Source organism: Haliaeetus albicilla, chromosome 7 (assembly GCF_947461875.1).
Source record: "Haliaeetus albicilla chromosome 7, bHalAlb1.1, whole genome shotgun sequence".
NCBI lineage: Eukaryota > Metazoa > Chordata > Aves > Accipitriformes > Accipitridae > Haliaeetus > Haliaeetus albicilla.
In genome coordinates this window covers 3841179-3852583 of record NC_091489.1, presented here as the reverse complement: position 1 = coordinate 3852583, position 11405 = coordinate 3841179, and the positions used below count along the sequence as shown (strand labels likewise).

Below are 11405 nucleotides of genomic sequence, written 5' to 3'. Positions count from 1 at the left end.
TTTCAGAAGTGTAAATCTTGTTAAGATAAGCCCGATACTGAGGTATGTAGATGATGATGATGATGTTCAGCAACATAAATAATCCCGTGACATTTTATTTCAGGGGAAAACTTCTTTCTCGAAGAGTGGATTCAAGTATATTTTTGTTATGCAGTTTCTGAAGTAGTTAAAATTGTCCTGAATTACAGTAAAATCTGTTAGTGGGCAGGAAGGGCTGTGAAGGTGGGTTGGTAGCTTTGGTTTTCTCTGTGCAATGAGCGGGTTGTGCGGGTGGGTGTCCCGTGTCCGTCCCGTGTCCGTCCTGTCCAGGTGTCCTGTCCCATCCCATCCGTCCCCGCCCGCCCGTGTACACCCCCCCCCCCCAATTGTTTCACTTTGGAATTTTTAATTTCCCTCTTTGTTTCTCCTTCTGTAGGTCTGTTTGTGGATTGAGTTTTGTACCTGTCCAAGAGTTTTCTTGGGTCCTTGGGCTGCACTTACCTTCTGCTAGGAAGGGATTTGGGGATATTTTTGGGAGAGAAACTGCCATGAGAGTGTGGCCTGGGGCAAAGGCTTTGGCTGCAGCAGTAAGAAGGGAGAAAGCAAGAAATTAACTCTAGTATGGAGGATTGCCTTGGGTTGAGGGGCTGCTGGGACCCATGGTTCTACACCAGTGTTGAGCCGTGGGCTAGACACTGATTCTGCAGCTGGAGTGTTAGAAATTTGGATTCTGCTGTATGCACTTGCCACAGGCTGTGCGGTCTCGTCCTGCCATAATTTCTATGCAGGAGTTCAGGCATCTTTTAGTGGCTGGCCGGGCCAATTTTTTTTTTTTCTTCTTTTCTTTTCTTTTTTTTTCTTTTTTAATAGAAATGAACTAGAGATGCCAAAACAAACCTTTCATATCCTGATCCGAGTGATGGCTGCTCTGTAGACAAAGCATTGCATGCTGTGGCCGGTGGAGTGGTTTGGATGGTTCCCTATCATCAAAAAGGAGGGCAGTTGTGATCTGCTTTATTTGAATGCAAATTATGCATGGCCCCTGGGTTGCTGGCGGCCAGCCAGTGCTGCCCTCTCTCTTGGGCAGAAGCCTGGCATCCTTGCTTAGTCCTGCTCCTCAGCAAAATGCCTTAGGATTTGTGCTCACAAATTTCCCCCAGCAGTGGGGGTTTTTCAGTGAGGAACAGTGGAAATAACTCTTTACTCCCAGCCTCTAGAGGTCTTCATTTTTTCTGAATACGGGAATGAATGAACTGAGTTGAGGTTTGAACTAGATTTAGATTAGTGCTGAGCACATGCTGTGAATAGAAGAGCCCTTCAGAAGCTGATGTTTCTGTCCACAGGGTGGGGGCGGGTGTTCAGCTGAACAAATTGTTCACTTTGGCTTCTTCGCAGGCAGAAATGTTATGATCGGCTAATGAGATTGTTCTTGAGCCTTGTGGGGTTTTCTCTTCCTCCTTTGGAGCTGTCATGCAAGTGTATTTCGGAGATTTTAACTCATAGATCTGGTTTTGCACTGGTCTTAAAAAGAAGGTATAAAAGCTTGGTGGTCTGTTGTAGAGGGTTAGAGCAGAGGAATGAATTTTAAGACTATATGGGGACAGGAGCAAACTAGAAAAATAGCAGCTGAGTCGGGTGCAAATCTCTTCTTTTAGTGAGGCACAATTAAAGATCATGAGAGCAATTGAAAAAGTTGCAAAGTAGTTGCAAATTTGAAAAGTAGTGCTTGGGGGATGAAGCTTAGAATATTGTTGTCAAAATTGTGTATGTGAGCAGAGCACATGGCTTTTTACTTGGGCTTGTCCTGGGTTCCCAGGGTGTGTAAGCCTTGTAAATGCTGTGCCTAGCATGGACTCTGAAAGCAAGTGTCCTGATGTTTTACTTCATTTTCAGTACTGACATTTGAGCCCCTCAAAAGATGAGCAGAGAAAGGGAGTGGGGAGCTTTTTTTAACCTAGTTTTAATGCTAATGTTTTTCAGTTTCCGGTGAATCAACAGGAGTTGATTTAACCTTAAGATGTCTCTTGGCATCCCGCTATTGTTCAGGATTAGGCATTGTACCAGTATGGACATGAAGCATTGCATCGCATTCGTACTACTAAACTTTGCCCTGGGGCTGCTGCCTTGTGGTAGGTAATGCAAGGAAAGCAGGCAGAATTAATATGGACGATTTGCCCTTTAATAGAGTTGACAGCTGAATGTCATAAACTGTCATATTTGAAACTGCTTTTGTGGTCTGTTGGCAGGTTTTGTCCCTGCTGAAAATCCCAGGTGGAAATGGGAACTCAGCTCTGGTGTGCACTGTTTTTGTTTGCTGTAGCTGGCAGCAAGATCCCTCTTCTAGTTAAGAACAGTGAATTGCATCAAGTGCTGGTACTTGGGCAGCTCTCAGGAAGGCACGAAGTGCACCTCTGAGCATTTTGGCAGTGGTGGGACGTGTTGAGTACAGAGCTGGGAAGAGGAAGGCAGCTTGTGCAGAGATTTTGGAGCAGAATCAAAATTCAGGATGGGACTGTGGCTTCCTGCAGTTGCAAATTGGCTGGCATAGTCTGAGAGATGTGTGTAACTGATGATGAGATCATGCACGTGTATTTTTTCTTGGTTCCTCAGGGAGAGGACAAGTGCATGAAGGGCCATATGAGGCCAAAAGCAGGTTGTTACCAATCCAGAGCCAACCAGCTGGGATGTTAGGAGCAGTTCATGGCAAACCAGTAGCACCCAGCCTGTTTTTCTGACAACCCCCCCAACAGAGCCAAAACCTGGTAGACCCACAAGGGATGAATGTGGACAGCATCTCCAGAACAAACCCAGGTTTTCAGTGTGGGCCGTGCCTTTGGTGGGAAAGGATGTGGTGTGCTGGGGTGGGACTCCAGCAAGTCAACATGGGGGGTGGGATCAGACAATCCAAGAAAAGGAGAATTTGGCCATATAGCACAAGAGTGTTTCAAGATAGAGACCTCCATGAAGAACCAGCTCCGTGCAGACAGTCTTGCAGAGGAAGCTCCGTGGGATATTGTTCTACAATCTCCACTCCCTTTCTTCTCCCTCAAATAGTGAAATGTTGACCCAGCTGTGTCTTGGCTGGGTGTTAAGAGACTAAATCCTTCTCCCCACAGCATGGCACATTCAGGATTGTCAAAGTGGAGCCCCAGTTGTGGGTCATCTGGCAAACATCTCCTGATTCCCAGTTCTGAAGCCTCATTTGGTGGACAGATACTTAATTGTCTTATTCAAGAAATGTCCTATACTGTACCTCTTGGGGTCTGTCCTAATGCCATGGTGAGCCTCCTACGTGAAATCACCTAACACCTTTCCAGCTTGCCTCTGGCAGGTGAGAGAGGCTGAGGTTGTGTGTCTTTTGGGGGAAGGTCTTGAAATCTGGGGCTTTGGACTAGACCTGGTGATCTTCGGTGATTTCTTCCATCGAAAGCTGCATCAGAAGGGGGAGAGTAAATATAGAGCAGCCTCTGTGTTGGTAGGTGACTGCATTTCAGGGGACAGAGAAGCCCCTGGGGATAGGCCAGTAAATAGTGGAGGAGGGGAACCATATGGAAAGTGCCTGGAAAGCCACAGCTTATTGCCTCGTGTTGCAGCATTAATCTGTATCTGCACTGGGAGAGGCTGGCAGTGTCACAGCCGAGGACTTCCAGATCTGCTGCGTGCCCCTGGGGTGTGCCAGCTCCCCTGCCCTCTGCCCGGCATGGAGGCAGGGCAGCTGTGGTGCAGCAGACCCGGCAGCGCCGTGCAGCTCACCATGGGCTTGTGCTTCATTGCCGAAGGCGTTTTCTGGTTCACTGTGAATCTCTCCCATTGCTATTTCACCGTGCAGGCTGCTTGGCTGTGTGAAAAGTTTTTCAGTGTTCCTGTGTGTCGCATTTCTCTCTCTTTCTGGCATCAACTCTTTCTTTCAGCGCGACCTGTTATTCCTCATTTAACATCAAGATGATTTGGGTTTGCTGAAGTGCACTGGGTGGCAGAAACAATCTCAATCCAGACCCCTGCGGCTGTTTCTCATTCATTATTGCTGACTCCTAGAAGTGGTTCTGATGCATAGTTCCCCTCCAGCCTGTAACTTTCCAATCTGAAATCTTTTAACTTCATTTTTTTGTACTGCTCCGTGTCATTATCAGGATGGTTTAGCAGCAGCTGGTGGATCTGCTCTGTTCACTTTGCAGCTGGGCCTTTAGTAGGGCAGTCTCCTGGTGAAAAATAATTCTGCTAATCTCTAATTCCCTCAGTTTGTTGGTGCCATCTCTGTCCACCCTGTTGGCATTCAGCTGTATGGAGTCAGCAGAAAGCAAGACAGACTGAAGGACAGCAGGGGCTTCTCACTACCAATCGCTTGGTAGAGGGAGGCAACGCAGCTTCTCTGAGGTCCAGAAGAAGCAAAATAAACGTGTGTCTGGTAAGACTTGCTGGTACAAAACCAGCCAGCAGCAGGGAACTCTAATGGGCCGGAATTTCCTCTAAGGCAATATGTAAAACCTGCTCGTGGGAGGAGGGCACGGGTGTGCTGTTCCTTGGAAGTGGAAGTGACAGCTTTGACTTGATTTTTATGCATTGGCTTGGTTTAAGCACGTATCATAGTTGGAGGTTGTATTAGGGAGGGCTTATCTATATGGAACTTGTACAGCTTTTACAGCACCATGGCTGCTGAGATGGCTGAACCGGCTCTAGCACGGGTCGTACCGATGAAAAAACATCGACCAAGGTGTTGCTGTATTCATTGGCAGGGCTGTATTTATATTGCTTATTTAAAAAAAAAATAATGAAATGAGAGCACACGCCCCTTTCTGAAATAGCTGAAGCCAAGCTCTGTGGTGCATGGGGCTGGCTGCCCTGCCCCTTGTGGCTCGCTGGGCCAGCGGGAATGAGTCACCTTTCTGTCCCGTTGGCTCGTCCGCCTCTGAAACGGGGACACTGCTGCCTGGCAGGAGCACCTGGCTGGTGGGTTTTGTTTTCTGGAGTTGACTTTGCCATTTAGGATAACTGATTTTAACCCATAATTGCCTGTTTTTTACTTAAGGGAGGAACTGGAGCCCATCCCAAGCCCAGCCCTTGGGCTGATGTAACACAGGATTTATTTTTTTCCCCCTGCCCTTCTGCAGGCTCATGAAACTAACCGCTGTTTTCTAGGAAGAAGTGTTTACCTCTGAGAATTTGTCATGTTGATAAAGTTTCTTCCTGTAGTTTCCTAAAGGCTGTGTGTTTCTGTTGGAGAGGTGGGCACAGTACAGCACGAGCCTGGCACCATGGGGCAGGAGCTGTTGGCACTGGTTTGAGGCTGCAGCCATAAAGGGCAGGACTTGAGGTCTTCTGCCACGGATGGGGAGAGGTATCCCGTTCTTCCCTCACCCCCTTCCCATGCAGCCCTGCAGCCTCCCACGGTATTTATAACCCTGTGGGCTGAGCTTGGCTCATCTCCCTGCTTGTTCTTCCTCCTCCATCCCAGCCCTCTTGGGCACTTTCCGGGCATGTGCGGGTTTCCTCCGCGCGAGGAGACGTAAGGCTGCTAATTCTGCGCACGCGCAGTATTTGCAATAAGCACCATCTGCTTAAGTTTGCAGGACGCTGTCCTTGTCGGTCAAGCTGAGTGCCACGCCAGCTGGGTGCACGCAGGCGAGGGGCGGCTGTCGCTCCTGTGGCGGCGTCTGCTGTGGGCGCACACCAGTGCCTGCAGAAGGGGAATGAGCCTACCTGGGAAATTGTTTTTTAAAAGGATCGGGCTCCTAAATAATTCATTTTCTGTGCTCTTTCCTGAGCTTACCCTCCTGTCCCAGCTGGAGGGGCTGTCCTGCCCCTGTAGCAGCAGGGTGAGCGGTTTTCCCTTGGAGGATGCAGGATTTAACCGCTTTGCTGCTGGTCACGTTACTCCCTGTGCCAGCTTTGCCTCTTGAAGCGCAGGACCACTCTCGGGACAAGCCACGCAGCGCGCTTTCAGCGACACTGCTCTCAGCAGCCATCTGGCCATCCCTTCAGTCTTCGTGTTCAGCTTAATCCAAAACCCATTTTGGGCAAGTGCAATAAACTCCTTTATTAATCATCACGTTAAAGTCCCTAATGTTTAGAAAGAAAGGAAGTGGGTTTCCCTCCCCCCAGAGCAGGGTGTCTGGTTGAGGTTTCAGGTGACTGCTGGTGGTGGCTGCAGCAACTTCAGATCCTGTATTTTGTGCATGGTTGCTACTTTCTAGTGCTAGTCAAGAAAATAATTGATCTTGCAAAATACTTGTATAGAGATTAAAGTTAAAGAAGCTACATGGCTTGTTATCCAAAAGCTGATCTACATGAGGAAAAAACATATATGTTGCTGACAGCACGTTGCAGCAAAGGGTGTAATTGAACAGGCTCTGAAAAAGGCTTAATTCTAAATATAGAGGACCACACTACGCTCAATACTGTTTTGGAAAGTGTGGCTGAGCCATCATTATGTATCTTCCCCTCCTCCACCTATGCCGCAGGGTGTCAGAGGATGAAGTATACGTTACCGTGTTTCGCTTTCTTGGTTTATTTTTGGTTTAAATCCAGTGGGTTTTCTGGGGTAGGATGTGTCCTGATTTTAAGGTAAAGAGCAGGTCTACTGCTGCTTACGCTGCCATGTCACTTAGGAATCTAAATGGGCATAAGGTGTTTTTTATAGTTAATGTCAATTCCTGTGTAATCTGAGCAAAAGAATGAGATGTACTTAATGGAGCAGGCCAGTATTGTTCCAGCAGGTATAGGTGCTTTATAATGTTGCAGAGGCAAGCAAGGGAGCTGGCAGTTTGGAGGTGCTCTCAGCAGCTTATGATATTTCTAAAAACAATTCCCAATGCTACGTGGATTGCCAGAGAGCAAACTGAAGCCTGCTGAGATCTGTCTTGGAGTCCTAAACTTTCTAGGGATCTGGAAAGTCTATTGCATCCACAGATGCTGAAGATGCCATAAAAGCAGACACAGCCATTGCAGGGGTCTTTCCTGGTTTTAAGCTATAAAAACGTTGAACTCTTCTCCAGTGAAATTGTTCTTAGCTTCTGAAATGAGAGTATGGTAGAATTTCACTGAAATTTGGCTGGCAGAGAAGTAATGTGTTCTGGAAAGTCCTGGGGGAAACTGCGACATGAAAACGCTGTCAGTCTTGTGGGTGATTGAGTCAGAGCAGCGCCGCTTTTCCAGTGATGCTTAGAGAAACGTGTCTGCGAGATAAGGGAGATCTGCTGCCCAAACACCGCTTTTCTGCCATCGGGTGTCATGGAGGGGATTTCGTGCCATTTAGGCTCAGACTGGAGATCCCTTGTGGGGAGGAGGGACCATAAAGCTTGCAAGGCGTTATGCTTCTTGGAACAGAGTACAGCATGACTGGACCGGAGATCTGGATTAGAGCTGCATGATCGGGTGATGCTGGGGTGGTGTTGGCAACTGCTCAGCCCATTGTAAACCAGATTAACCCTGTGGTCACTCTGCCTTGCTGGTAGGGTATGTCAGACCTTTACCCGGCCTCAGTGCTCAGCTGCCTTTTGTCTCGGGCTCTGCTGACTGTATCCTCAGTGTAACTGATGGAGGATTAAGAGCTGGTCTTGCTGTAGCATCCATCTATAATAAATATGAAAATTTCCACCGAACATAAGATCAGTGTTGATCAAAGTAGAGCAGGCACTTTACACAGGGAAATATTTCAGAGTGAAGGATGTAAGCTCCTAAAGGTACTTTGAAAATGGTCTTGGAGAGGGCTGTAGGCAGCAGATACAATTACCCATTTCGGTGGAAATCTGGCCTCATCTAAATTGGCACTGAAGCGATGTCGCCCACGCAGCCGGGAGGTCCAGCAATAATATGGAGAACGTGTCTTGTTCTAAATTTGTGGGTTTCGCTTGCAGTTTGAAGGAACCAACTCCTACTTTTCAGGGTATTTCTATTAGCTGATTTGAAACTTGTAATAACCCTGGTGCATTTTTTTGGTTTTGTTTTTTTTTAGGCAAGTGCATTTGGTAGCAGTACGCCTAAATAAGGGCAGATGCATAGGAGGTGTAGATTTTTCTAAGAACTTGATTATTGCTGTTGCTTACCATCTCTGCAGCTGGGGGTGCTTCAGTAGTAAATTTCATTTACCATGTGCTGCTTTTGCTATAATGGCTGGTTTCAGCTTTGAAACGGGTTAATCTCAGCAGAAGACTTATTGGTTAGATTTTGGAAGAAAAATCTGGACATTGCGGTGGTTCCCGTGCCCCGCGTACTCTTGCTGGGTTCAAAAATGCTACAAAAGGAGGGGGAGGTAGACAAAGGGAATTATTTTGTGATTAATTTCTTAACTGCCAAACATGCAGATGTGGCAAAGGTTTTGTGCAGTGGCACTGGATTTGTGCATGCACTTTCTGCTGATGCTTTGTTTCTGCACCACGTTGTGGTTTTTCTTCCTTTCTGGGTAGCCGTAATATTTATCCACCAGAATCAGGATGCTTAGGGTATATTTTCCTAGTATTATGGCTTTTAATGTGGAAGAGCAGAGCCATGGATTTATATGTACCTTTCCATCTTTGTGTTCCTTTCTGCCCTGCAGTGTGGTAGTAGAGAGTAAGGGTGGTTTTGTAACAGTTGACTGTAAAATGCAATGGTATAGTCCATGCACTAGTGAAAGCATGTTTACACTCCTGCAGAACCGTACTTTGTGTTCGCAGCAGAGATAAAGAAGGTAGGAAATCAGTCAAGAGTTGCAAAGTGTGTGGGTTCCCCCATGCACCCACATGTGCTCGCCTTCTCTCGCATTGCGCCTCTGAGCCCTGGAGGAGTCGTTCACTTGGTAATTTTCTGATGTTTTTTCCTGGTTTTGTTTGCTCAGTCAAGCCATCAGATGCAGAAATCAAGTTTACTGTTGCCCGCTTTCCTTTGCAACACCTCGTTGCAGGGGAGCAGCTTGTGCAAGGTGCTGTTAGCTCTGTTGCTTGTCTCCAAACAGTGGTTACTCTTAAAACCAAATGATGGTGTGTTGTGAAACTTGCCACTGAGTTTTAATTGTGGCCATGTGGTATGCGCTGGTTCAGGCGTATTTTGTGACTGATGACAGAGGTCTTTTTTTAAAGAGGCTATGTCGAGGAAGGGAGGGCAGATGGGTTTTATTTTCTCCAAGACTTGGAAAAGTGGGTCTGGCAGATGTGGCCAGGTAGGACTGGAGCTGCTGGTTCAGCTAAGCGTGGAATAAAATCTTAACGCTTGCATAGGCAGGACTTCAATCACTGGGTACCAAAAGTTGTTTTAATATTGCTCTGTGGAGGCATGGCTTTTATAGCACGTCTGTAGTTTGGTTGGTAATTATTAGCAGTGGCTAGATGGTATCAGTCATGCCATTCAGTATGTAGCTTTTGATCTATCTGTCAGTTCTGCTAGGTTTTTTTGTGGACTGTATAATTAAAATCACACTCAAAATAATCCCCCCTTCCCCTCTCTGTTTTTCCAGGAGGCGAAGGGCAGAGTGGAGATGGGCAGCAGACCGTGCAGCCATCGTCAGTCGCTGGAATTGGCTCCAAGCCCATGTCTCGGACCTGGAATACCGAATCCGGCAGCAAACGGACATTTACAAGCAGATTAGAGCCAATAAGGTGAGGACCAGGAGTGCGTTTGGATACGTCTGATTTTGCTTTGTCTGCCGCCTAATCGGTCTCTCTTCTGATGCAGCGGGGAGTACATCTGCAAAGCCTGATGCTTCCCCCCCCACCCCCCGCATCTCTCAAAAAGCGTATTGCACAGTTGTGACTAATTGTAATGTTATTTGGCATGGGCTGAGTGTAATTCTTTTCCCTGGTTCAATACGGTAACATGAAGAGAGTAATACCTTACTTGAAAGTCAGGCTTGCTGTTCCCCATCATTTGAGCCTTTGTCTTTTTTATTTGTTTGTTTTTTTTTTTTTTTTTTAATATCTTCCCGTTCTTTCTTTTCGGGAGTAGCTGAAGATGGGGATAAGGAACAACCTAACAAGAGACTTACGGGGGAAGGGAGGGGACCGTTGAGGAAGTTAGCTTCAGATGCTATCACATAGCACAGGCTTAAAATTGAGTCTGTATCATAAAAAAAGACTGTTTCTAGGTGATGACCTTTCTCTGTGGAAGGAATTATTTTTTCAGACTTGCTCTCAGATGGCGGGAGAGCGGGGGAGAGCAGAGAAGGGATGAGGAAGGAATTGTTACTGAGACTTGTTCAGGCATGCACGTCTAAATGTCAGGCCTTGGAGGGAGGAAAGTCTGGAGTTTGTAGCAAGAAGGCTTATGGTATTGCATCAACTTACAGATCCTCAGGAATTCAGAGTCTGGCAAACACTTTTCCCAAGATGTGTGGTGCTCTGGGGGTGGCGGGGAGAGAGGCTTCCGGGCGGATAGAAAGCACAGCCAGGGGAGGGAGACTGGACTTTTATGCAGCTATGTAGAAAAACAGGCTAATTGAGTGAGTGAGGGCTATAAATGGCTAGGTGGAAGAGCATGGCTTGCTGAACAGAATACATTACTGAGATTAGAGCAAAAGGTTTCTGGGAAGCGAACTGTATGTCATATTAATGAACCGGTTTCAGAAAGAATCATCTTCCTTCTGTCTTAAGAAAGCCAATCATGCAAGATGGTTTCTAAGATGGTTTCTAAGTATAAAATACAAAATAGCTAAACATTTATATGCTAAAAGTTAAGTAATTGAAGAAATGAGAAAACTCATCTAATGAAGTGGAAGATTCAGTGCTTTCACCAGATGATGACAACTTGACAGACTCGTGAAATGGCCTGATAATGTCTACAAGCATCCCGTATGTTTTTATCTAAGGTTGCAGTCTAGGTCTGAAAGGAGAACATCACGGTATTGTGTCAAAGTTGAAAAGTACATCTGAGGTTTCAGTAAACAGGATGTCATCTTTTTTGATTTGTTCAAACAAAAACTCCTCAACTGCGATAACCTGATACATGAATTGAAGATAAAGCATGCCACTTACAGTGGCAGAAGAATTCAGATGTTGAGGATTTGGTAGTGGCTGTTCTGCGTGAACAAGAAAGCGAGTATCAAATACTCCATCTTTCTAATAGGACTTCGTGGAGATCGCTGCTTGCACCCCGCGGTTGTTGTCTTGGTGTTATCGAGTTCGAGGATGCCTTGTAAAACATGTTCTGTTTTCATCAATGGAAAAACTCAAGTAAGATTCATAAAAGCAGCTTGGGACAAGTGTAGGAGACTAGATAGATGAGTGCATGTTTCAGTAATACAAGAGTCTTACTGGAATGGATTTGGCTTCAAATTGTACAAGGACAGCAATTAAAGAATTTGGAGACACCTTGTTTTTTCTATCAACATAACTCTAACTTATTTGGCCATAAGGAGGTTAAAGTGTAGCTGCTGCAGGAATTCAAAGCTGCTATTCTACTTTATTCTTTTTTTTAGATAAATTACCATTATATGTTAAGGTTTGCATCCCAGTGTACCC

At 46.2% G+C, this 11405-nt stretch overlaps 1 protein-coding gene across 4 annotated transcripts in view; it reads left to right on the top strand.

The window, feature by feature from the left end:
* The window catches only part of KANSL1 (KAT8 regulatory NSL complex subunit 1), a 101089-nt gene that overhangs the window by 60793 nt on the left and 28891 nt on the right, over positions 1 to 11405 (top strand). For all 4 annotated transcript variants that reach the window (XM_069786654.1, XM_069786656.1, XM_069786653.1 and 1 more), the window contains exon 3: positions 9407 to 9548. In XM_069786654.1, coding sequence (XP_069642755.1) covers positions 9407 to 9548 — 142 coding nt within the window. The remainder of the gene's footprint in view (positions 1 to 9406; positions 9549 to 11405) is intronic.